This window comes from Panthera pardus, unplaced genomic scaffold (genome assembly GCF_024362965.1).
Source record: "Panthera pardus isolate Hobbes unplaced genomic scaffold, ASM2436296v1 HiC_scaffold_16, whole genome shotgun sequence".
Taxonomy (NCBI): domain Eukaryota; kingdom Metazoa; phylum Chordata; class Mammalia; order Carnivora; family Felidae; genus Panthera; species Panthera pardus.
This window is the reverse complement of record NW_026526721.1, coordinates 124,020,526-124,048,356: the sequence shown is the minus strand read 5'-3', so window position 1 is coordinate 124,048,356 and position 27,831 is coordinate 124,020,526. Positions and strand designations below refer to the sequence as shown.

Below are 27,831 nucleotides of genomic sequence, written 5' to 3'. Positions count from 1 at the left end.
AGTCCCTCCATGTGTAAAATGGCGATAATAACAACGCTAGAAGTCTGGTGCAAAGGAGTGAGATAATGAATGTGAATGTGAACTTCAAATTACGTACGTGACTACACAAAGTAGTTTATCAGAATATGAATACGAGAGCTCCCGCGTTGTAACGAATCAACCGCGAAGTTTGCAGCGCCAGAGCGAGGCCCCGCCCCTGTGGCTCCGCCCACCGCGAGCGGCAGGTGGGGCCGGCAGATCTTCTTTGCGCATGCGGAAACTGCTGCCCGCTCCCACCTCTAACCCAGGCTGAGAGTAGCTGCTGTTTCTGAGAGGACGATTCGAGGGGAGGCCCCTGGCGCGGTTTTCTTTGCCTCTCCCTTCCGCAGGCCCTGACTGTACTTTAGCTGTGCCTAGAGCGTGGTACGTTTTCGTCTACCTACCTGACTTTCTGCAGAAGGCGCCTGTCGTTGGCCTAATAGTTCCCTGTCGAAAGTGCCGGCCCCCGCGCCGGCACCGGCCGCAGCCGGGTGGGAAGGCTCAAGATGGCGTGCCTGTTGGAGACCCCAATCCGCATGAGCGTCCTCTCGGTGAGTGACCGCCGCAGCTGCCCGCCAGCTCGAGAGCTCGGGCCGGCCCGCGGCATTCACCCCAAACGCGGAGTGCCTCCTGGACACCACCCCTTGGGGTGGCTTCCCGGCTCATCTTTGGGCCGCGGAGAGAGAGGGTGGGCGGGCGGAATAGACCGGACCCCGACCAAGCCAGAAACGTCTCCAACTCCGGGAGCTCCCACCGGTGCCGTTTCTCAGGTGGCCTCTGGCGGACAGGGTGGTTGGGCGTACGGGCAGCTGGCCCGGTGGCGCGGCTTGGTCTTTGCCAGGTGCTTCACTGAGCCTTCCTCTCAGCTTGCCGCTTCTCCGGGGCCGAGCGCTCTACCCTGTGAGGCGCCCGGCTTGCCGCTGGCCTGGGAACAAGCGCCCATTCAGCCCCCCGTGGCTTTGGCTAGAGGAGGTGCAGGCACCTTGGCCCCCATAGCCTGAGAACGGCCAGGCCAGGTCTGTTTGGCTTCTGTCGCGTCCCGGCACGGGCTAGAGCTGCTTGCTTCTTGGCAACGGGGATTTCATACCAGCTGCAACATATTCTAGCTTATGTAGTTGCCTAAGCCCCTTTTCTCCGCTTTGCTTTGGAGGTCGCAGCTCAGGGTGTAGAGGAAGCTGTGCCTGGCATTACTTTTTCCTTAAAGGAGAGTCAAACATGGGGGGGGGGGGCGGAATAAAACTTTCATACTATTGGAAGAAGGAAACGTATTGATCCGCCAGGAAGTAATACCTAGTTGTTAGGGTTTTTTTTGTTTTTGTTTTTTTTTCAAGTTAAAATCCAAAATACAACTTTCACCTTTCACTGTGTTGCTCTTGAGAACCAGGACCGGGAGTGAAAGTTGCTGAGGGATAACTTCAAAGGGTTTTACAATTTAGAGCTGTCCAACTCAGAATAGTCACTTTACCAATGGTCCATTTGCTGTTGCTGGAAATAGGCAAAGAATGGTTGGCTATCTTTTAGACTTGTGGAAGCTGATATTGAGAGGGTGGTTGAACTACAGATTACTTGGCTTGTCAGGTTCCTAGAATCTGTGACCCCAACTGGTTTCTTTATTCTTCTCTGACTTCTCCCTCAGAGACACTGGCCTATCTGGAAGCACTTAGGATATTTGCTATGATTGAGGGTTAGAACCTTGTGGCATACTGCAACCTAGATAATTTGGTGGAGGGCTGTCACCAAATTTGTCCCTTGGCTAATTTTAGCAGTCTTTTTCCTTATTTCATACTGCAGTTTGGGGAAACACTGTTCATCTAAACATTGAATAAGATTAGCCTGTTATTCTACCTCTAATACCCAGGAATGTTTTGTAGGAGAGCAGGTGAATGACTTTTCCCTAATTATTTTTTTTTTTTTCTTTTTTACGTATTCATTATTTGTGGCGCCTGTGTGGCTCAGTTGGTTAAGCATCTGACATTGGCTCAGGTTATGATCTCATAGTTGGTGAGTTCAAGCCCTGGTCAGACTCTCTCCTGTCAGTGAGCCCACTTCAGATCCTCTGTCTCTGTCTCTCTCTGCCCCTTCCCTGCTATCTGTCTCAAAAATAAATAAAATTGAAAAAAAATTTTATTTATTTATTTAGAAAGAGAGCATGCACACTCAAGCAGGGGCAAGGCAGGGAGAGGGAATCCTGAGCAGGCTCCACGCTGTCAGTGCAGAGCTGGCCGAGGGGCTCAAGCCAACTAACGGTGAGATCTGAGCTGAAATTAAGAGCTGGAAGCCTAACCCACTGAGCCACCCAGGCGCCCCTCCCTCGTTATGTTTTTTTCTTTTTTTTGAAGTATGCCTCTCAACTGCCCTTAATTCCCTTTAATTGTCTTTTCTAGCCTTCATTTCACCTGAAGCTTCTTTACTTTTTGTGCATTGTCAACTTGTGTAGTGCATACAGTGGAAAATTTTCATTTGTTTCACTCCCTCAGTAAAGAGTATTTCCTGTTCAGTTTTTTTAAAAAAATGTTTATTTATTTTTGAGACAGAGATAGCATGTGTGGGGAAGGGGCAGAGAGAGAGAGAGAGAGAGAGGGAAACAGAATTCCAGGCAGGCTCCACGCTGTAAGGGCAGAGCCTGTCTCAGGCCTGAAACCCATCAACTGTGAGATCATGACCTGAGCTGAAGAAGGATGCTCAACTGAGCCACCCTGGCGCCCCTATGCAGAAACTTCTTGAAGAGTATTCCCTACTCATAGTGGGGATTTGCTTTAGTTCTAATCTCATTAAGGGCTTATTTATTTATTTTTAAAGTTTTTCACCGTTTCCAAAGTCTTGTCTGTCAGTTCATCAGTTATAGAGCCTTGGGAAATCAGACCCCATTATGGCACCACCTTTTGAAATAGTGCAGGTGGGACAGGAAATACTAATCACTAATTATCTTGAAAATAATTTATTTCTTTCATAGGCTGCTTACTGTGCACCAGTTATGTACAACACTCTGTAGTGTATACGTCTAGGGAATGCAAAGATGAGATCAGATATGCCCTCAGGGATCTCATGGTCCAAATGACTCCATGGCTTGATAAACGTAATTCAAGCAAGGGCAGTTCAATGGCTTTAAGGGTTTCATTCAAGGCCCTATAATACCTTCTTCTCTATGAGAGAGCTCATTCACTCTTAAAACCTTAACTGTAATCAACTCACATATTACATTGCCTACCTTGACTTTTCTCCACCTGTTGTCACATCTTCAATTGTGTGGATGTTACCTAAGATTTCTAACGAAGCACATTCCCTTCTAAGAGAATTTAATTATCACTTTGCATTTCTGTTCATGATACTTTATTTCATCACTCACCGTTAAACCTTTTGAATCATCTTTGGCCCTTCCCCTTCCGTGTCCGTATATCTAATCAGTCCTTAAGGTCTGTTGGCTCTTAGTGTTTCACACATCTGTCTGTTCCCATGGCCACCCTCTCATATCATTTTGTGCCTGCATTACCAATGTCCTCAAAACTATTCTTACTGCCTCTTATGCGTTACCCTTTCAGTTCAAATCCATTCTCTACAGTAATTTTCCTATAGAAGACATTGGACACAACTGCTTTCCTGTTTCAGTTCTTTAGTCAGTTCCTGTTGCCGAAAGGCTGATAATCCTATTCAGCTTTGAATGTAAGATTCCATATCCTCTGCATGAACCTTCTGTCCCATATAAACTGGCTTTTTCAAATTGAAGTGATCTTGGGTTCTTCCAAACCCAGTAACCCTTAATGTCTTCCTGGTTGTTTGTACATATGAATTATAGCATAGTATGCTTTTATTCATGTGATATATTTTGAGCTTCTGTCATTTGCTAGGTATGGCATTGGGTTTGGGAATGCAGTGGTGAACTGCAGACCTGTCTGTCTCTGCCCTTAGGAAAATTTACCCTAATGGGGAAAATAGATACCAAATCATTACACAGTTCTTTGATAGTGAATGGTGATTAGTGTTATGGATGAAAAACATAGGGTGCTGAATGGGCATGTGGTAGGGGAACCTGATCTATTGTAGAGGACATCTAGGAGAGGTAGGGAGGATTTCTCTGAAGAAGTGACAATGAACTAAAAGTTCAAGGATGGTTAAGAACGAACTAGAAAAACAAAAGAGCAAGTTCCGGGCAAAGCCCCTGGGGCTTTTAACAATTGTTCTATCTTCTTAGTAAATTAATTCAGAGGTAAATGCTTGACCTTTTCTTTTTCTTAAGCCCACTCCTATTTATAGCACTATGTCTTGCATATAATAGGCATTCAGTAAATGGTAGAACTATGTTTCGGGGAATTGAACAAACTCTTCAGTTGTCTTTCTAGGGTGAACCATGATCATCCCTATCCATCTTTGGTTTGCACTTAGCATTACAACATCACCCTTTTCAACAAATTTATAAATTCTCCCATGTTTCCCAAACTCTTGGATGGTTTTACATTGATTGGATTGTTTAAAACTTTTAATTCTGAAGTAATTACAGATTCACGGAAGTTGCAGAGATAGTACGCTGTGTACACTTTACCCAGTTTCCCCTATTGGTTACATTTTATATAACTGTAGTACAGTATCAAAACCAGGAAGTTGATACTGATATATGTTTAGTTCTGTATCATTTTATCACATGTGTATAGTGTAGCCATTACCACAGTCAAGATACAGAACTAGTCTGTCATCACAAAAATCTCCCTTTTGCTACCTCACACCTACCCACACCCCCTGCCTGCTATCTCTAACCTCTGGTGACCATTAGTTTCCATATCTGTGATTTTGTCGTGTTCTATAATAATTGGCTTTTGTCATACAACATAATGCCCTTGATATCCATCCAAGTTGTGACAGTAGTTTGTTCCTTTTTACTGCTAAGTAGTATTTCATGGTATGGATGTCACAGTTTAGCTACTAACCTATTTGACGTTTTGGTTATTTCCAGTTTTTGGCTATTATAACTTGCAGTGAACAATCATGTTCAGGTTTTTACTTATTTATTTTTTTACATTTATTTATTTTTTGAGAGACGTAGAGAGAGCACAAGTTGGGGAGGGGCAGAGAGAGAAGGAGACACAGAATCTGAAGCAGGCTCCAGGCTCTGAGCTGTCAGCACAGAGCCCGACATGGTTGCTTGAACTCACAAACTGTGAGATCATGACCTGAGCTGAAGTCGGACGCTCAACCGACTGAGCCACCCAGGTGCCCCAATGTTCAGGTTTTTATGTGGACATAACTTTTTGTATCTCTGAGATTAATGCCCAGGAGTGCAATTGCTAAGTTGTATAGTAAATATATGTTCTCAAAGAAACTGACACTTTTCTAGAGTGGATGTACAATTTTACATTCCCATCAGTAAAGTACGAGAGACTCTTTGCACCCTTACTAGCATTTGGTATTGTTATTTTTTGTTTTAGCCGTTCTAAATAGATGTCTAGTGATAACTCGTCATGGTCTTAATTTGCTTTTGTGTAATGACAAATAGTGTCAAAAATATTTTCATTATGTGCTATCCATATTCTATTGAAATATGAAGAAATATTTTAGTGAAATATTTCTTCATGTCCTTTTTGCCCACTTCTTAATCAAGCTGGTTTTTGACTGGTGAGTTTAGAAAGCTCTTTATAGATTCTAGATATAAGTCCTTTGTCAAATAGGTGCCTTGCAGATATTTTTCTCCCAAGTCTGTAGTTTATCTTTTCATTTTCCTCTTTTTTTTTTTTTTTTTTTTTAATGTTTATTGATTTTGAGAAAGAGGGAGCAGGTGTGTGCGCATACGAGCTAGGGAGGAACAGAGAGAAAGAATCTGAAACAGGCTCTGCACTGTTTGTACAGAGCCCGATGCGGGGCTTGAACTCATGAACCATGGGGATCATGACCTGAGCTTAACAAGTCAGATGCCTAACTTAATAAGCCACCCAGGCGCCCCTATCTTTTCATCCTCTTAACTATAGGTTAAAAAATGAACTTTGATCTCAACTTCACACCTTATACAGAAATTAATTCAAAATGGATCATAGATTGTAAAACATAATTAATTTTGTTTTAAAATAAAACATAATTACCATTAATTGTAAAACATAAAATGAAACTTTTAGAATAAACAGAAAATCTGCAGAACCTTGGGCTTGGTGAAGAAGTTTTAGATATAACACCAAACACACGACGTGTTTAAAATTTTTTTAATTAAAAATTGAGTCCAATTAGTAATTGGACTTAACCAAAATGAAAATTTATGCTTTGTGAAAGACTCTGTTAAGAGGATGATTGCATTTTATTTTGGTCACTTCGTAATGATTTGAGAGGAAAGATAATAAAATGCCATTGAATAACATTGTAGGCTGCTATAGACAGCTAAGGCATCTATTTTAGTTGTCTTCTTCACAATGTTTTCCTAGTGCCATTATGCCTTTTTGACCAACAGCTGGTAGAAGTGTACAGGGTAGCCCAAATCTGAGTATTCCTTGATTTGGTTCTGTTCTTGGTAATTATAAACAATTGATTTGCTCTCTTACATGGACAACTGATAATAGGAAAGATTTTTATGTGAAGGTAAGCCTGGCTATACTATAGGCATGAATTTGGCCTCTCTTGGTTTTTAGTAATAAGTGCAAAGTAAAATCTGGTCAGCACATTTTAAAGTTTGCCATTAATTCACTCCACAAAGCACCAGAAAGCTCAGGGTATGTCAGAAGGTGGTCAGTCCCAAAAGGAATTTAACAGGATGAACTTCTAAATCTTTAGTGGCAATATACGAAGAATGCAGATGCTCATTTGTATGTTTCTGGGCATCTTGTATCTTTAAGGAAAGATTGCCACCTGAATTCAGTGAGTGCTCAAGAAGTCTTATGAACTTAACCAAGAGTTAGAACAACCTTTGTGTAGGGTCTATTTCACTTGGAGATCTAGCCTTCCTGTCTCCTCCCATTTCCATTAAGAGTTTTAAAATAGTGCCAAGAGCCAGGAATTTCAGTGGTTTTGACTTGTATCTTTTTTATTTCTGATTTGGCGATTGCTTTGCCGTACCATCTGTCATATTGGCTTCTGGGTAAAGATAGGGAGTTATTGACAAAGGAAAAGTCTTGTTAGCTTTTGGAAACCAGAGAACAGCAATCTTCACTAAGCAGTGCTGTGATCCTTGGGACTATTTAGATGGGAGTGAAAGGAATTCCAAATAAGAGTTGTTTTGTAGAAACAGCCTCCAGTTGTTACTTTGATAAAGGAAAAACTGTTTTGACTTCCTTCTATAAAATTAGAAGATTAACGAGTTAGCTACATTCTCCAGTATATTCATAATACAGTTATTGGAGGAGGGGGAATGATAAGAGTATTATGCTGCCTCATGAAAATGAAAAGTTGTGGAGGCAGTAGGAAGAGTTTACAGCGTATAGGGTCTACTAATATTTCGTGGTCATTACCACCTGCAAAATTATTATAGAACACAAGATTCTTTTGCTTCAGGAGTATTTTAAGAATTTATTAGGCTTCCAAAAAGTTGTTGGTGAATGATAAGGTAAGGGAAGTGAGGAAAAGAGTCATGATTATAATCAAACGTGATTGACAGGACTTTTACCTTTACAATTAGGTGGTATCTACTGAGGATTAGGAGAGGAACATGTTAGGGGAGTATGGAGGAAAAATAAGTTTCATTTTAGACCTGCTGAGTTTGCAGTATTTTCTGGACATCTCTAGAGGTGTGCAATAGGCAGTTGGATATTCTGGAGTGTTTTCTATACCACCAGGCAATTCTCCAGTTCTCTATGGACACCAGCTGGGTGTTGTACAATTTAACTGAATTCTGACACTACCTACCTAAAAATAGTGTCAGATCCCGCAGGTAAAAGGCTCAGTCTTACAAGACTGCCCCACCTGAGACACCAGTTGCAAGTCCAGGGTTTTTTGTGCCTTTGACCAACCAGCTATAAATCTGATGTTCTTACAACACCCTCCTTTAAAAAAAAAAAAAAAAAAAAAAATTTAACGTTTATTCATTGTTGAGAAAGACCGAGTGTGAGTGGGGGAGGGGCAGAGAGTGAGGGAGACACAGAATCTGAAGCAGGCTCCAGGCTCTGAGCTGTCCGCACAGAGCCCAACATTGGGCTTGAACCCACGAACCGGAAGGTCATGACCTGAGCCAAAGTCAGACACATAACCTACTGAGCCACCCAGGCACCTCAACCCTCCTTGGTTTTAGAATGGTTCACAAAGCTCAGGAAAATACTAACTTTTGTTTGCCAGTTTATTATAAAGGATACAGGTGAACAGCCAGATGATGAGGCACGTAGGGCAAGATCCAGATGTGTCCCAAATGCAGTAACTTCTGTCCCCATGTAATTGGGGTATGCCACTTTCCTGGCACATGGATGCATTCCCCAGCCCAGATGCTCATCAAATTTTATTCAAGTGTTTCTATAGAACTTTAATCTCCAGCACCCCCACCCCGACCGCCACCCCCTGCCACCCCACCACCACCACCATTTTCCCCCTTCCCAGAGATTGCTGGGTAGGACTAGAAGTTCCAGCCCTGTAATCATATGGTCTCTCTGGTTACCAGACTCATCCTGAGGCTCTCTTGGGGCCCTAGCCTAATTGTTCATTAGCATAAACTCAGGTGTGCTCAAAGGGGGATCCTTATGAATAACCACAGACACTCTTACCACTTAAGGAATCCCAAGGATTTTAGTAGCTTTGTGCCAGGAACTGGGGCAAAGACCAAATATATTTGTTACATCACAAACATAAAAATCTAGTGCTTAAACCTGGGGTGATCATTATTTGGGAGTCATTACCATATTGATCAGTGGTTCTTAACCTTTTAAGGATAGGAGAATCAACACCCTCTTGCCCAGAAAAACCTGCATCTGCCTAAAGAAGCACATAATTTCAAGTGGTTTATGATTCCCTGAAACTAACTCACACATCAATCTTGTAATATTTCCTTTTTTTTTTCTTTTTTACTGATCCCAAAGTCCATCACAAACATATATAGCAAAATTTAAAGGTCATTTATATTCATTTTTGAATGGTAAAAATTGTAATAATAGTAAGGTTTTAAAACTCATATAAAGTATCATGTGGCATGTGGAGACTTGGCTTGGAAGAACCATAATCTTTTGCCCAGAGCATGCCAGTGATCTTCTATAAGCACACCATCTCCACAGGATAGGTTTTGTATAGCAGATGAAGTAGCAGGCCTGGGAGAAAAGGGTAGGTTAGCTGGAGATCCATGCTAGGACAAAGTAAGGCACTTGGGGGTCTGGGCACAGGCAAAGTGGAATAGACAGATATTACAAGTGGCCCATGATACTGGCCTGATTGTCACAGACCACTGTGTGGATGATGGGTCAGACAGATCCTTAATGGTACTATTTAGTAGGAAGGCTAATGCACCAATTGTTGTAAGTGGTGGGCTGCATCTGAGTCAAGCACCATGGATAGCTCCGAGGCACTGGTGTTCTGTCTCTAAAACTCTAAAGCAAATAAACCCTTTTTAAAAATCAGGAGACAGCCTGTGTGGACAGTAACACTTACAAGGTGTACCATGAAAGAGGGTTACCCAGGATCTCTAAGCCATTATATTATTTCAATCTTGAATAACAATTTACAATATTCTTATGGTCCAGGACACTGCAACCATGACTGAATAGCCTTGCTCTGTTATGTCAAGATTGAGAAGCATTTTAATAAATCCTAGTGGATTTCCTGGGCTATTTTATCATCTTGGGAGGCATCTAAATGAACCTCAGCCAACCCAGAGTATCTCAGTCTTTGTAAAACCCCTCACAACCTTTGTCATTTCTATGCCCCAGAGATGGTTTTTGCTTCCTTGGACTTCCAGATTAGGCTGTTCATACCATAAATCTTTACTTAGTTCCTTTACTCTCTCTGGAAGGGTCTCCTCTTGGCTCCCGGTCTTCAGACATTCCCATCTACTTTGAAGAGTAAATGAATAGAATTTAATAGTTAGAAGGAACCTTAAAGATCATCCAGACCCAAATAAGTCCTTGTGATTTGACCATACTTTAAAAGGATAAACTCTGCAGTACCTGATTAGAAAGAAGCATGAATGCTAAATTGCTGCCATTTCTTGTGACCACCAAAGCATGTTTATAGCAATTGTTGATATTATACAAGAGCTATAATAATATTTTATTACATTAAAAACTCACCACAGAAAAAATAAAGACTACTTTTCATATCCCTTTTAACATAACTGTGCTCTGGTTTTTGAATTATGAAAAAAAATCCCTCTTTGTGTGAGTGTAAAATTACAGAGTCTTTGTGGAAGAAATCTGTAGATAATCTTTAGTTCATTCTTACCATTTTTTTTTTTTAATTGGGGAAACTGAGAACTAGAGAGGCAGACTGTGCACTGTCATATGCTCTTATATAAAGTGTCAGAGCCAAATTTCCAAACACCCAATTTAAGACAGAAAAAAACTGTACAGTCTTACACATTTTAAAATTTTATTTTCAAACCCTGGGCATGGACTTATTTACTATTTATCTTAAAGTGTTTTCTTAACATGTAAAGTCCTATTTTGAGTCTTAATTATTGAGAGTTGAGGGTTGCCTCTTATCCAAGTAGATTAAGTTAAAAATGAAGTATTTAAGTATTTTCATGATTGAGTTTGTGAAATTAAAGCAGATTATATTCTAGGAGTCTCAGTTGTCATAATTATGTTACATTCTACACAGATAGGACCCAGCCAAACTAGATTACTCATCTGGGGGGAGAGAAATGCTGCGAACCTCTAGAAACACCAAAGTATGAATCCCATGATTAAAAAAAATAAATAAAATAAAAATAGTTGCAAAAATACTATATGACAGGTGTGAAAGAATTTGGATGAGAATCTCATTGAGTTCTAATGGGGCCAGAGGTTTACCAGAATTCAAAAATTAAAAGAAAACAACAACAAAACACCAAAATCTGTTTAAATAGTACTTGGGCATTTTCTTCTTCTTTTTTTTTTTTGATTTGGAGGTAAGTGGGAATTTTGAGATACATGGGAAGGGCATGATACCTATTTGCAAGGAAAAGGTCAGTCTTTGTTGATGATTTTCTTTCTTCTTTTTTTTTCTTTGTATTGGCCCAGATGGACAGATTTTTTGCTCTCAAAATTAGGAAAGAATTGTCTATTTTTTTTTAATGTGACTTTCTGCAATGATCCTTTTTTGGTAAAGTTCCTAACAAGACAAAGTACAACCTTTTCCTTATTCATATGGGAGTTGCATTTTTGGGAAAATGATTGTACGGTAAGATACAGAACATATTTTGTGTTTATATGCAAAATTGAGTTAGATTCTAGACTCAGATTTTTTTTAAAGCTGGTTTATTTATTTTGATAGAGTGAGAGAGAGAACAGTGGAGAGGCAGACAGGAAGAGAGAATCCGAAGCAGGCTCCATGCTGTCAGCATAGAGCCCAACATGGGTCTGGAACTCTTGAACTGTGAGATCATGAACTGAGCTGAAATCAAGAGTCGGCCGCTTAACTGACTGAGACACCCAGGGGCCCCTCAGATAATTAATTTTTAAAATTTTGTTTTGCCTACATGACTGCACAGTGGAAAGTCTTTTGGATGTGGGCCCATTGCCCCACACATTGCAGAACATCCAGCCAGCATCTTGAGTCCTTGCCTACTAGATATCAGTGACACCTGTTGTCATTTTGACAGCCAGAATCACTTACATGGATTTATAAAATGTATCTTAGGGAATAGTGCTGTTCCTGTTTAGAACTGCAGAGAACATGGGACTTTTTGAGTGGTGTGTGTATCTCCCTCTTTTTCTCCTGCCCTTTTTCCTCCCACCTGCTTGTGAGAGTGTATAGTATAAGGACATGGAAATAAAATGTGCTATTAAACATTTTCCCCCATATTGTGTATAGTCCTCTAATCTGTATCACTTATTTATTACATTCTTTGCTTTTTATCTTTCTCCCCTTGCTGAAGCTCTGCAAAGGTGAGTTTGGGGAGGTGTGTCTTTGTTTATTGCCTACAAGAAAAGTGCCTGCATAGTTGTTTAAATATTTGTTGACTGAATTAAAGGGTGCAACTTCAGCTTTGTTTTGGATTCCCAAGTGTATACTATATCATAATACTAAATTGCATTTTTCGAACGCACCATGTTCTCTTGTGCGTGTATTGTGCTCTCCACCTAGAGTTCTTGTATTATTTTGCTAGGTGAAAAGGGAGGAGAAAAAGACTAGTTTTTCAGATTAATCATCCTCACTGCTTAGACATCACCTCCCATTCCACCCCTAACTTCAGTACTTCAGTTAATTATATCTTCAACTTTATTTTGTATCCACTTATTGCACTGATCCTATGTTATAAGTTACACTCGTAAGTTACATATATGTTTCTTTTCTGTACTGTGAATGCCTTTTGGGTAAGGGACTCTGTTTTATCTATTACCAGCACCTAGCATAATGCAAGGGTAAATTGAATATTTCATATATTGGATTTCAGCCTGAAATAGGTTTTAAATGGAATCTTTATGGAATTCAAACATCCTATATTTTTAGTTGTGTTTCTTTGATCTCTCCCCCAAACCAAGATTTATCCTTACAGTGCTGAATGATGAAGATTATGAAAGCAATTTTATCTTGAAGTTCCTGGTAGTTTGTGGGATAATTGAGATGTTAAATTTGATTGGCAGTTACTAGGGTTTTGTTTTGTTTTGTTTTGTTGGCAATTACTAGTTTAAACATTCATATGTTAGGGATCAGAATTTCCCATTGAGAATCGTTACGTTTTAATTTCTAAAGATCACGTGATTTAAATGAGAAAATAGATATGAAATGTTTTGTAAACTGTAACATGAACAAATAACAGGTATTATAAAGTACTTATTTCCCTTTTTCTTCTGGGTTGGTTGTATGGGAGAAAGAACACTGTAAATTGATTACTTCTTGAACTATATATTGGTTTTCTTAACTGTTATATTCTCTCTGAGTCCATCATAACACTTAAAGTTATCATGGAAGTTATAGAAATGCACAAATTATTACTTTTATACATTTTAATGGTTTTTAAAAATCTCAAATAATGAAAGTTTAGATTTTTAAGTTTAGCACTCAGATGCCTATTTCTTGCTGAGTACTTAGCGTGCTCTGGGAAAAAGGCATCAGGTAAAAAAAGATGTGTTTGAAAAGAAAAGATAAAGGTTATCTTTGGATAGTTAGACTTTAATCATGAGGATAAATAATCAAGAGAATCATTAGTATACCTGTTAAACCAATTATCTTTTTTATATGAAAATAGAATTTCCCTGAAATCTTATTTGTGTGGTACTTTTACATTTGTTTCACACTCTGAGCTATGTGGTAATGTCACCATTTTATAATTGAAGAAATGGTCTCAAATTTTTATTTTTGCCCAAGTCACAAGGCTAGTAAGTAGTAGAATGAGGACTCAAACCCAAGTCTTCAAATGCCAGATCGTTTGTTCTTCCTGCCACACAATGCTTGAGTATGTTAGAAATAAAGAACATTATTTTTTTTTTTTTTAATTTTTTTTTAACGTTTATTTGTTTTTGAGACAGAGACAGAGCATGAACGGGGGAGGGTCAGAGAGAGGGAGACACAGAATCTGAAACAGGCTCCAGGCTCTGAGAGCCCGACGCGGGGCTCGAACTCACGGACCACGAGATCATGACCTGAGCCGAAGTCGGCCGCTCAACCGACTGAGCCACCCAGGCACCCCAAAACATTATATTTTAATGAAATGTACATACAGCAAGACTTTAATGAACAAAATAAAATAGCTTAATATTTTCTTATTAACACTGTTAGTCTTCATTGTTTAATAAACTCATTGTTTTACTTCAAGTTGTAAAACAGCAGTTGAACAATTTTATTTCTCTTAATTTTTAAGTTAAATCCCGTATGTGGTAAGTCTGGAATTTAGTAATTCGACATTCAAAACCCTTCCTTAAGAATTTTTTTTTCCAAGTGGCGGGGATTTATTTTTATTTATTAAGGCATAATTGGCATACAGTATTAATATTACTTTTTGGTGTACAACATAGCGTTTTGACATTTCTATGCATTGTGAAATGGTCACTACAATATGTCTAGTTACCATCTGTCACCTAACAAAATTAATACAGTGTTATTGACTCTATTTCCCATGATCTGTACTGTACATTACATCCCATGACATATGTTTTATTACTGAAACTGTGTATTTATTGATTCCCCTTAGCCATGTGGTCCTCTGCCTCCTCCCCCTGCCTCTGCCCCTGCCATTAATCTATGCTCTGTATCTGACTCTTGGTTTTATTTTGTTTTGTTTCGTTTTTTAGATTCCACATATAAGTGAAAACATGCAGTATTTGTCGTTCTCTGACTTCTCTCACTTAGCATAATACCTTCAAGGTCCATCCATGTTGTCACAAATGCCATGATTTCATTCTCATTTATGGCTGAGTAATATTCCATAGTATACCATAGTATACATAGTTGACCCTTGAACAACATGAGGGTTGGGACACAACTCCCATGCAGTCAAAAATCCACATACAACTTTTGACTCCCCACAGACTTAATTACTACTAGTATAGTTTTGACCAAAAGACTTACTGATAACATCAACAGCCAAATAGCACATGTATTGTATATATTATATACTGTATTCTTATAATAAAGTAAGCTTGAAAAAAATATTAAAATCATAAGGAAGAAAATACATTTATAGTACCTTAAATCTGCACATAAGCAGACCTATGAAGTTTAAACCTTTGTTGTTTAAGGGTCAGTTATATATACTACATCTTCTTTATCCATTCGTACATTAATGGACACAGTTTTTTTTTCCATACCTTGGCTATTGTAAATAATGGTGCAGTGAACATAGGGGTGCACATATCTTTCTGAATTAGTGTTCATATTTTCTTCAGCTAGATACCCAGTAGTGGAATTGCTGTATTATGTGGTAGCTCAAATTTTAGTTTTTTGAGGAACCTTTATACTGTTTTCCATTGTGGATGCACCAATTTACATTCCCATCTGTACACAAGGATTCCCTCTCTCCACATCCTTGCCAACACTGGTTATTTCTTGTTTTTTATTCTAGCCATTCTGATAGCTCTAAGGTGATATCTCATTTTAGTTTTGATTTGCCGTTCCTTGATGATTAATGATTTTGAGTATCTTTTCATAATGCCTGTTGTCCATCGTGTATATTCTTAGAAAAATATCGATTCAGATTCTCTGCTCATTTTTTAATTGGATTTTTTTTGTTACGGGATTGTATGAGTTCTTTGTATGTATTGGCTGTTAACCTTTGATAGAATATATGATTTACAAATATCTTCTCTCATTTAGTAGGTTGCCTTTTTGTTTCCTTTGCTGTGTAGAAGCTTTTTAGGATGATGTATTCATATATGTTTATTGTTGATTTTTTTTCTGTTGCCTTTGGAGTCAGATATAAAAAATATTGCTAAGACCATTGTCAAGGAGCTTAACCACCTATGTTTTCTTCTAGGAGTTTTATGGTTTTAGGTTGTACATTTGAGTTTTTAATCTACTTGGAGTTGTTTTTATGTATACAGTAAAATAGTGTTCCATTTTTTTTTTTAATAGTGGTCCATTTTTATTATTTTGTATTGTAGCTGTTCAGTTTTCCCAACATGATTTGTTGAAGAGACTGTCCTTTCCCACTGTATATTCTTGACTCTTTGTTAGAAGTTAATTGACCACATAGAATTGGGTTTATTTCGGGGCTCTTTTCTGTTGATACATGTGTCTGTTTTTGTGCTGTTACCGTACTGTGTTGATTTCTAAAGCTTTGTCGTATAATTTGAAACCAGGGAACATGATAACTCTTAGTTTCCCTCCCCGCCCCCCCCCCCCCCAGGTTGTTTTGGGTCTTTTGTGGTTCCATACAAAATTTAGAATTATTTGTTCTAGTTCTATGAAAAATGTCCTTGGAATTTTGAGAGATTGAATTGAACCTGTAGATTGCTTTGGGTAGTATGGATATTTTAACAATATTGATTTTTCCACTTGATGAGCACAGAATACTTGTTTGTGTCTTCAGTTTCTTTCATCTGTGCCTTAAAGTTTTCATTCTTTTTTGATGCAATTATGATTGGGATTGTTTTCTTTCTGATAGTTCATTATTTTTATTACTTTTATCCCACAAGTTCACTGAATTCATTTATTAGTTTTAATAGTTTATTGGTGGAATCTATGGATTTTCTATATATAGTATCATATTGCCTGCAAGTAGTGACAATTTTGATTTTTTCTTTCTAATATTATGCCTTTTATTTCTGTTTCTTGCCTAATTGCTGTGACTGAGACTTCCAGTACAATGTTGAATACAAGTGGAAAGAATGGGCTGTTTGTTCTGTTCCTGATTTAGTGGAAAAGCTTTCAGCTTTTCACCACTGAGTATGATCTTAGCTGTGGGTTTGTCATGTATTGCCTTTAGTATTTTGAAGCATGTTTCCTATATAACCAATATTAGAGGTTTTTGTTTTTGTTTTTTTTTTAAATAAATGGATGTTGGATTTTGTCAAATGTTTTTTTTTGTGTATATTGAGATGGTCATGTAATTTTTATCTTTAATTTTAATATGTTTGACATTAATTATTGGATGTTGAACCATTCTTGCATCTCTGGAGTAAATCCCATTTGATCATAATGTATAATCCTTTTAATATATTGTAGAGTTTGGTTGGGTAATATTTTGTTGAGGATTATTGCATCTGTGTTCATCAGGGATGTTGGGCCTGTAATTTTCTTTTTTTGTGGTGTCCTTATCCAGATTTGGTATCAGGGTAATGTTGGTCTCATAAAATGTGTTTGGAAGCGCTTCCTCCTCTTGAGTTTTTTGGAAGAGTTTGAGAAGAATCATATTAAATCTTTGAGTTAAATCTTCTCAAATTCACCAGTAAAGCTCTCTGATCATGGACTTTTGTTTGTTGGGAGGTTCTTGATTATTAATTGAATGTTCTCATTAGTAATCAGTCTATTCTGCTTTTCTATTTCTTCATGATTCAGTCTTGGAATATTTTAAATTTCTAGAAGTTTATCCATTTCTTCTGTGTTTAATTTGTTGGCATATAATTGTTCATAGTAGTCCCATGATTTTGTGTTTCTGTGGTATCAGTTGTAACTTGGCTTCTTTCATTTCTAATTTCATTTGAATTTCTCTCTTTTTTTCTTCGTGTGTCCAACTAAAAGTGTGTCCATTTTGTTTATCGTTTTGAAGACCTGTTTCTTAATTTTGTCGACCTTTTTTATTGTCTTTTAGTCTTTGTTTAATTTCCACTCTGATCTTTATTATTTCCTTCCTTCTGCTAACTTTGGGCTTTGTTCTTTTTCTAGTTCCTTTAGTATAAAGTTATTTATTTGAGATTCTCTTGTTTCTTGAGGTGGACCTGTATTGTTATGAACTTCCCTCTTAGAACCGCTTTTGCTGCATCTGATTGATTTTGATATGTTGTATTTCTGTTTACATTTGTCTCTAGGTATTTTTTTTGTTACTTCTATGACCCAATAGTTGTTCAGTGACATGTTTAATCTCTATGTATTTGTAGTTCTTCCAGTTTTTTTCTTCTAATTGATTACTAGTTTCATACCATTGTGGTCAGAAAGATGCTTTACATATAATTTCAGTCTTCCTGAAATTGAGTCTTGTATTGTAGCCTAACATGAGCTATCTTGAAGTATGTTCATGTGCACTTGAATGTATATTCTGCTGCTTTGGGATGAAATATTCTGTATATGTCTATTAAGTCCATCTGGTCTAATATGTCATTCAGGACCAATGTTTTCTTACTGATTCTCTGGATGATCAATCCATTGATTTAAGGCCGGTGGGGGGGGGTGTTAAAATCCCCTATTTGTATTGTTTTGCTATCTTTTTCTCCTTTTATGTTTATTTATATTTGTAAGTATTTTGGAGCTTCTCTGTTGGGTGAATATATATTTATAAATGGTGTATCTTCTTGTTGGATTGACCTCTTTATTATTTTGTAGTGCCTCTTTTTGTCCCTTATTACAGTCTTTGTTTTGAAGTCTATTTTGTCTAATAAGAGAATCACTACACTGGTTTTCTTTTTCTATTTGCATGGAATATCTTTTTCCATTCCTTCACTTTTAGTCTCTGTGTGTTTTTGTCCTCTGGATTGAGTCTTTTGTTGGCAAGGTATGGATGTGTCCTTTAAAAAAAAAAATCTATATAGCCACTCTATGTCTTTTGGTTGGAGAATTTAGTCCATTTGCTTTTAAAGTAATTATTGATAGGTATGTACTTTTTGCCATTTTGTTCATTGTATTCTGGCTGTGTTTTAGTTCTTCACTGTCCTTGTTTTTCTCTTTTCCCTTGTGGTTTGATGACTTTCTTTAGTGTTTAGATTTCTTTCTTATTTTGTGCATTAAAAAATTTTTTTTAATGTTTTATTTATTTTTGAGAGAGGGAGAGGGAACACAATTGGGGGAGGGTCAGATAAAGAGGGAGAGAGAGGATCCAAAGCAGGCTCTGCACTGACAGTAGAGAGCCCAATGCTGGCCCAAACTCACAAACTGCAAGATCACAACCTGAGTCAAAGCCATATACTCACCTAGGCCAGCCAGGTGCCCCCTCATTTTGTGTGTTTACTCTAAGTTTTTTGCTTTGTGGTTACCGTGAAATTCACACATATTATCTTGGGTATGTAATAATCTATTTTAAGTTAATAGCAACTTAAATTTGAATACATTACAAAACTATAATTTTATTTTCTCCCACCCTACATTTTATGCCCCTTTTTACATCTTTTTATTTTAGTATCTCTTGACTAATTATTGTAGTTTTAGTTAATTTTACCATGTTTATCTTAACCATCTTAGTTTTATAAGTGATTAATCCACTATTGTTACTATATATTTATTTACCTTTTTCAGTAAGAATTTTTAGTTTTGTATGTTTTCTTGTTATTAGTGTCATTTTTTCTTAGCTTAAAGAAGTCTCTTTAATTTCTTGTAAGGATGGCTTAATAGTGATAAACTCTTTTTGCTTTTGTTTGTTTGGAAAACTGTCCTTCAAATGTGAATGGTAATCTTGCTGGGTATTCTTGGTTGGAGGTTTTTATCCTTTCAGCCCTTTGAATATATCAAGCCACTCCCTTCTGGCTTACAAACTTTCTGCTGTGAAATCTGATAGCCTATGGGATTTCTCTTGAACATAACAATTTGTTTTTCTCCTGATGCTTTTAAGATTCTCTTTTGGGACACCTTTGTGGCTTATTCGGTTGATCAACTCTTGATTTTGGCTCAGGTCACGATCTCACATTGTGGGATCAAGCCCCACTCTGGGCTGAGAGCTGGGCATGGACCCTACTTCAAGTTTCTCTCTCTCGCCTTCCCCTGCTCATGCTCCTTCTGTCTCTCAAAAACAAAAAGGAAAAAAGATTCTTTATTTCTAACTTCTGATATTTTAATTATAATATGTCTTAGTGTGGCTGTCTTTGGGTTCATTTTCTTTGGAACTCTCTAGACTTTCTGGACCTGAATGTCTGTTTCCTTCTTTAGGGGAATTTTCAGCCATTATTTCTTCAAGTAAGTTTGCTGTGTCTTTATCTGTATTTTCTTCTTCTTGGACTTCCTATAATGCAAATATTATTCTACTTGATGTTGTTCCAGAGATCCCTTATTTTCATTTTTTAAGATTATTTTTCTTTTGGCTGCTCTGTTTGGGTGAGTTCCATTGATTTATCTTCCAGCTCACTGATGTGTACTTCTACTTCATCCAGTCTGCTGTTTGCACCTCTCCAGTGCGTTTTTCAGTTCAGTTATTGTATTCTTTAGCCCTGTGACTTTTCTTTGGTGCTTTGGCTTTGTTGAAGTTCTCACTGTGTTCATCCATTCTTCCAAGTTCCATGAACATTTTTATGACCATTATTTTGAATTCCTTATCCAGGTGGATTCCTTGTCTCCATATCATTAAGGTCTTGTTCTGAGGTTTTGTTGTCTTTTGTTGGGAACATATTTCTCTGTTTCCTCATTTTGTTTGATTATCTGCACTTGTTTCTGTCAGGCAAAGCAGCTACCTTTCTCAGTCTTGAAGGAGTGGTTTTATGTAGGTTCTGATCCTTATCCTTCAACCTTGACTAGCTCTTGGTTGTCTCTTGTACTTTTGTGATTGTTTAAACTGCCTGATTTATTCTTGATAAGCCCCTGTTATTGAGGATGTGCCAAGACCTGTGAGCAATCCAAGAGAAGGAATCTCTTTTAGCACCTAGTTTCAGGCTGATTGGAAGCCAGACCTTCAGGCAGCAGTTTTTCAACTGTGCAAATATATGCAGTCCTGTGGGGCTACATTTGTAGTTCCTGTGGGCCTCCAGACCATAGGATCTAGAGGTGTCCATAAGGCAACAGTTGCAAAAGTCTGGGCTCCAGACAAGTGTATAAACTCATTACTGGGAAGTTTTGCTGAGCCCAAGGCCCAGGTGGTGGACAAGTATGTTGTCTCCCTGGGAGTACCTTTTTAGCCTCTAGTGTGTGGGAAATTTGATGCCTGGCCTTCAGGCTGAAGCTCTATGCCAAGCAAATAGGCTTTTTTCACATGAAGAGTGTTGTGTTTCAGTCTTCCTTCTGTCTCTGCAGTGTCCTGGGGGTGGTGGCCTGCCAGGAGCTCTCTATCCAGTTGTATAGTCCTGTGCTGCTCTGGAAAGCCACCCTTCTTGGTCATCAGGGCGAGGCAATCGAGATGTTCCCTGTGTGGATTGTGTGTCCGCTGGCTTCAGCAAGGCAGCTGGAGAGTGTGGCAGCTGGGTGGGGCAGACTCAAAGGCTTCAGAGAGGCAGCAGAAAAATGTCTTCTGTGATTACCTATAGGCTTCAGCAGTGCTGTGAGAAAGTGCCTTGTCTGTGTCTTATTCAGAAGGGTAATTAGAGACTGTTTTAGTTTGCCTTTTCAGGATTGTCTGGCCAGTTTTCTGAGGTATCTCTAAGTTTTTCCTCTTAGGTACTACTAAAGAAGGATTAAAAGTAGGATGATCGTACAGCCTACTTTGTTTCTAGCACTCTTCGTTTATGTTTGTTACTTTGTGATAACGATTAATAGTGCTCTCGTTCACTCTTTAAAATTATCCTATTTTGGATGAAAAAATTGAAGGTGTATTAGTTATTTATTGTATTGTGTAACAAATTACCCTGAAACTTAGCTGCTTAAAACTTATACTTATTATCTCACAATTTCTGTAGGTCAGGAATTCAGGTGTGGCTTAGTCAGTACCTCTGCCCCAAAGTTTCTTGAGAGGCTGCAGTCAGGGTGTTAGGAGGAACCATGTTTTACCTGAAGGCTCAACTGAGGGAGGATCTATTTCCAAGCTCACTCACATGGTTATTGGCAGGATTTCGTTCCATGTGGGCACTTGCGGTTCCTTGCTGGCCGACGGCTAGGGGCTTCCTGCAGTTCCATTCCATGTGAGCCTCTCCATAGCACAGCATGGCAGCTGGCCTTACACACACACACACACACACACACACACACACACACACACACACACCCAACTCTGAAATGACATCCCGTCACCTCCACTGCATTCTGTTTGCTAGAATCAAGTTACTAAGTCCAGTCTTCACTCAAGAGAACACATTTCACAGGGTTTGAATACCAGGGGGTAGGTATCATTGGGGGCCATCTTAGAGGCTGTCTGTCATAGTTGGTCACCCTAATAAAAGGGAAATTGCTTTCCTTAGTACTTCTCCATAATGGAATGCAGCTTATTACCTGTTTCTGTTTTTGTTTTCCTACAAAAAGAAATTTGCTTCAGGCTTCTCTTTCTTTTTAATGATTAATACCTGTTTGTACACACGGTGGATTCAACTCTTCTTAGAATTAACTCTGATTCACAAATTTGGTATCTACAAACTTTCTGCTAAAGGTACCCATGTACCTTTTCATGTAATATAATTTCAGGGAGTGCTAGTAAGTATAAAATGCAACAGGGGTTTTATATATACATTTGTAGTAGCTTTACTGCAGCTTTGAATGCATAAAATGAGTTCAGATCCAGCTTTTAAGGACTTGTTAGGTCATTTGTTTGAAGCCTTGTGCCAAATTGCGGAGGTCACAGTCTGACCCTGGCTAGCTTTGCTCTCCTTTATGGACACAGACTGTATCCTGAGCTTTAGTTGGCTGCTTGGCACATTCACTCGGTCAGTTGGAGGAATGGAAGATTCACCATGTGTTTAGCTACCTGAAGTTACAGGAAGCAATTTAAAAGGGCATTGGTGTTTTGAATTGAAAGTGAAGTCACATCTTGAAAGGACAGGACATCAGAAACCCTCCTAATCCTCTTATCTCTATGGGCAGGAGGGAAGAAGGAACCCCAGTGCTTCTCCTATTTCTGGAGTAAATAAGGAGTGCCCAGATCAAACTGTCCCTCCCTGCACTGTTGTTGGCAAGAATGAAGAAGAGCCCCAAAGCTCTTTCCACTCCTCCCCAGTATCATAGCCACACTTCTTTTTCCCTTGAGATCATCAGGATTAAGCTCTTTATATCTGTTTACATTAACTACCACAAAAAGTCCAGGTGTCTAGGGTCATTCTGTATGCCCATATAACTGTCTTTTTAGTTTTCTATCCACATCCCTTGGTCTTTCTCCTGCTGCTTCTCTGAACATTTCTTTCATCTTTTTTGTTTAGACTGACCTGGGAGTTCCTCTGGTGACACTTTTTCCCAGCTTTCTTTTGTAAACTTCAGCTGGTGGCTGTTTTTCCTTCCATGTCTTTGATATCCCTCTATCTCTAGAGATGGAAATAGACTTGCTCCTCATTACTCTTTTCAGACCCCTGTCTTTCCCTTTTCTCTAAATAGTCCTGATCTGTATCTTCTCTGACTCTACCTTGTTGTGCATCTATAGGCTCATTCTCCTTCATTTCTTTAAGATTTAGCTCGTAGCTCACAGTCACTTTCTCTAGACCTACTTGTGTGATGATTTATGGAAATATGGAAATTTCATTGCCTATGTAGATAATTTTTCTTAAGCTGTAGGCTTCCCCAATGACCATATCCTCCATCCTGCCTTGAGGTACTTGTTCCCATGGTCATTTCCTAGACCTTGACTTGATAACTAAAGTTCGTCCATAATCTCAATTTCAGGTATCCTAGCCACCACCTTCTGTCCTTCCAAGCCACTCCTTCCACTGCTCCATTGTCAACAATCCTTGAGTCCATTTGTTATCTAGAGTCTGTTAGTCCTACCACTCTTTTACTGGCCTTCAGTAGATCCATCATTACAATCACAACTTTGTATATATCTTCAACTCAGCTGACCCCTTCCCCTAGCTTTGTCATCCTTGAGTGATGAAATTCCAACCCTGGTTAAATTCAGCTCTCTTTTTCATGCCTACTTCTGTACATTTTAATGTTGCTGGGGAAAAAAGAGCCATGCTGACTGGTCATAGTTTAAATTCATAATTATGAACCTCAAGAAGGCTAGTGCTGCCTGGCAATCCTGGTACATTTTCCTGGCCCATTCGGTTTCTTATTCCTCCTTTTTTCAAACCACCCACGTCCCCACCCACTCTCACCATTTTTTACTCTCAAAAAATAGGAATAATTAGAGACAAGCGCTCACTGCCATATCCATCTTCTTAATTCTCTCTAGTTATTATACGTTCCATGTTCTACTTGGTCAGTAAATCTTGTTCCCTCTCAATTATTCATGAACATTGCTCCAAAAGTTCTCCTGCCTCATTGCAGCATATTTTTTCTCTATTAAAAAAGTTTCCAGGGACGCCTGAGTGGTTCAGTTTGTTGAGTGTCCTACTTCATTCAGCTCAGGTCATGATCTCACAGTTCGTGGGGTTGAGCCCCACATTGGGCTCTATGCAGACAGCTCAGGGCCTGGAGCCTGCTTTGGATTCTCTGTCTCCTTCTCTTGGTGCCCCTCCCTGGCTGATGCTCTGTCTCTCTTTCTAAAAAATAAACATTAAAAATGTTTAAATTAAAAAAGATTTTTCATCAGTGAATAACTATGCTCTAATTAATTCCATCTTTAAAAAAAATGGTCTCCTGACTCCACTTCTCCCTCTAGCTACTAGTCTGTTTCTTCACTCTCCTTTGCAAAATGAAACTCCTTGAAAGAGTTGTATTTTCTCTAATTCCTCTTTTCCTGTTTTCTTTTATGCCCTCTTCAAGTGGTCATTGGCTTCACCAGTCTGCCTCTACTGCTCTTATCAAGGTTGCTGATGACTTCCATATTTTTGTATCAGGCCCTAGTCATCATCTTATGCTGTACTTTATTCATATGTGGGATATTTGATTACTTTCTCCTTGAAACATTCTCTCATTTGGGGAATTCTTCTTGATCCAGGTGCTCCAGCATTCGCTCTTCTGACCTTGCTTTATCATGGTAAAGTGAACTCCCTTAGTGAACTCATCCCATTCACATGCTGACACTTCCTTGATTTGTATCTCTAGCCCACTACTCTCTCCTAAATTCTAGATTCCTATATCCAGCTGCCAACTTGACATTCTCATTTGGATGGCTAATAAAATTCTCAAACCTAACATATTCAAAACTGAATTTTTGGTTTTCTCAAATCTGCATCACTCACAGTCGTACTTAGCTCATTAATTGACACCTCAAATCTTTCTGGATACTCTGGCAAAAAACCTTAAATGTTACTCTTGGCTCCTCTCTTCTTTCATAGCCCATATCTATTCTGACAGCATATCCAATTTGGTAGTCATTTCAACTTCAACGTTTATCTGGAATCTGAGTGAACTTTACTACCTTCAAAACTCTTGTCCTAGTCCAGGCTACCATCATCTCTCTGAAATAACAGCATTTCTGATACTGAAACAGCCTCCCACTCGTCTCCCTGCTTTTGTCCTCCATCCCCTTCCATGCGTTTGTCTGTTTCTAAGATTGCAACCAGAGTGATCCATTTACTTATTTTTTTGTTTATTTATTATTATTTGTTAATGTTTATTTTTGAGAGAAGGACAGAGACAGAGTGTGAGTGGGGGAGGGGCAGAGAGAGAAGGAGACACAGAATCTGAAGCAGACTCCAGGCTTTGAGCTGTCAGCACAGAGCCCGATGTGGAGCTCGAACCCATGAACCGCGAGATCATGACCTGAGCCGAAGTCAGAGGCTTAACTGACTAAGCCACTCAGACACCCCCAGAGTGATCCTTTTAAAACAAGTCAGTTCATGTCTCTCTTTTCCCGAAACTCTAATGGCGTCCCAATTCAAACCATAAAAAGCAAAATCCTTACAGTGACTAACAGGGCTCTATCCCAGCCCTATCCAGTGGAAAACTAATTTAACCTACACGTATAATTTTAAAGTTTTTAGCAGCCATGCTCTAGAAGTAAAAAGAAAAAATTAATCTTAATATATCTAACTTAAACTAATGTATTAAAATTTTATTTCAAAACACAACATAAGGAATTATTAAATTATTTTACTTTTTTATCTCAAGTCTTCAAAATCTGGTGTGTATTTTATACAATTTGGATGCCAAATTTTGATTGGAAATACTTGATTGGCATTTCGGTTTCATACAGTTTACAGTTAAACAAGTAGATATACATACCCAAGTAGTTCCAGACATTCTTAAAAGTTTCCTAATAACCGAATCCAGTCTTTAAATCCAAGTTTTAAAATTTTACATATTAATTAAAGTTAAAAAATGTAAAATTCAGGGTACCTGAATGGCTCAGCATCCAACTCGATTTTGGCTCAGGTCATGATCCCAGGGTTGTGGGATTGAGCCCCACATTGGGCTCCTTGCTGAGCACGGAGCACACTTAAGATTCTCTCTCTCTCTCTGCCCCTCCTCCCGCTCCCCCTCCCCCCCAGAAAAAGAAATTTAAAGTTCAGTTCTTAGCCAAATTTCAGATGTTCAATAGCCACATGAGGCCAGTGGCCATCATATTGGACAGTGTAGCTCTTTACCATCTGGCCCCTCTTCTCTGAACTTATTTTGTGTGGCTTTCTCCTTCACTCATTCTGCGCCAACCTATAATGGCCTCCTGTTGTTTGATCACAGAAGATACTTCCAATTTCAGAGCCTTTGCATTTGGCATTCTCTGCCTGAACAGCTTCACCCCTGGGTGGCTACATGACTTACTCCTTCATCTTCTTCAGGTCTTTGCTCAAATATCACCTTCTTAGAGAAGCTTTCCCTGGCCAGTTTGTTTACTTTCTTTATCAATTGACTTCTTTCCCAAATTCTTAAATTTCCAGGTTGCTTTTTGAAAGAGAAGAGGGCTGAAAGGGGAGAGGTGCCTAGTCTATAAAGGGAAGCAGTAAAATAAAAGAACTGTCCCATACAGACAAATCAATGAATATGTTAGGCAAAAGCACAGAGTAAAATTGAATTTGTGACTATATCCCCTTAGCTCACTGCTACCTAGTTAGCTCAGAGGATTGTTTTTTTGTGTGTGTGTACATGCCTGACACCCTTCTAGATTACAAGCCCCTTAAATGCAAGGTTCTGCTGTAACATACTTTTGTGTCTTCTTTGGCACCTAGCATAGAACTGTGACCAAAAGACAATCTGTACTCCAATTATGGGCCACCTGTTGGTTAGCCTTTTGTGTTTTACATTCTTGATGTCATCTATCCTCCCTTCTTTCTCACTGCCAGCAACTGGTATGTACTTGCTAATGGTATATATGTGTTGGCTTCATATGCACTATGGCTGTGTTGGGACACTGATTCTTTCTTCCCTTGTCTTATTTGTTTGACAAAACTACTCTAAGAAGCCTTCATCACAGATTCTCCTAGTTTACTAACTCTCTCCTCAGTGCTGCCTATATATGTTTATACTTCTGTTTTATATTCTAGTAGGGAATATAAAGGTGTAAACACAATTGCAGTAGAGAATTAATTCTTGAGGGCAGGAACCATGCCTTGCTAAATTTAAAATCTTTAATGCCTTCCTCAGTGCCTTGCATGTAGCAGGTATTCAGTGCTTATAAAATTGAATGAACCAGGTACAGAGTAGTAAAGAGAGTTGCTGTTCGTGGGTGGAACTTAAGTTTTTTAAGATACAAGTCTTAAACCCAAGCACCTTTTCCAAACCACATTGAGAGGCAAGAGATCCAGAGCTGTGAGAGAGAACGTGAAGAGGAACAGTAAAACTGAAGATCAGTCCCTGGATAGAAGGGAAACTAAGGGTCTGAGGTACTCAGAAGGACTTACAATGTTGGAAACCCAGGGAAGCACATATGTTCAAGTGGAGTGACAAAACTCATTGTTTATATTATAGGAATACTATTTTGAGTTTTACTCTGGATTTTGCTCTTGATATATTATTTTTTGATGTATTTGTACTGTTGTTTGCATCCCTACTTAAACTTTGGTAATCTCACATCAGAGTAAAGATCCATCCCTCATTTGTTAGCTAAGGGATTGGAACAAATACTTATTAAGAATCCTTCTAACTCTCTGATTCTGTTATTTTCAGTAAACCAAATCCTGTTAGCAGGTACTTTAATGGTATCTGTTGGGCACAAGTATTTCTACCAGTTTTGCTTGTTTGCTGCCACTGTTTGTTCTTTATAAATGGAGTGCATACTAAAAGCAGGCATTTGGGTTGCTTATGAGGATATTTTGGTAGCAAGCTCATAATAGGAAAAAAATGTTTAGATTTTGAATTAATTCTATCAGGAAATTAGAGTTTGTGCAGTTTTTCTCCAGAGATATTTTTGGTGACTCAGAGGTTTAAGCTGGCACTGTGTCTTGTCAATTAGCTGTTTCTGATTAGGGGTTCTGGGTAAAATGGAGCGGTATTTATTCCTCTCCATGATAATTCATTGTGAATGGGTGGCAGTACAGGGGCATATTTCAG

At 38.7% G+C, this 27,831-nt stretch overlaps 1 protein-coding gene across 3 annotated transcripts in view; it reads left to right on the top strand.

Moving 5' to 3' along the window:
• Positions 1 to 276: 276 nt before the first annotated feature.
• The window catches only part of ARMC8 (armadillo repeat containing 8), a 107,356-nt gene continuing 79,801 nt past the window's right edge, over positions 277 to 27,831 (top strand). For 2 of the 3 annotated variants that reach the window (XM_019437596.2, XM_019437577.2), the window contains exon 1: positions 277 to 569. Coding sequence is in view for 2 of the 3 variants with exons in the window: in XM_019437577.2 (XP_019293122.1) it covers positions 525 to 569 (45 nt within the window). In the remaining variant the exon portion in view is untranslated. The remainder of the gene's footprint in view (positions 570 to 27,831) is intronic. The other variant, XM_019437587.2, reaches the window with a different exon arrangement.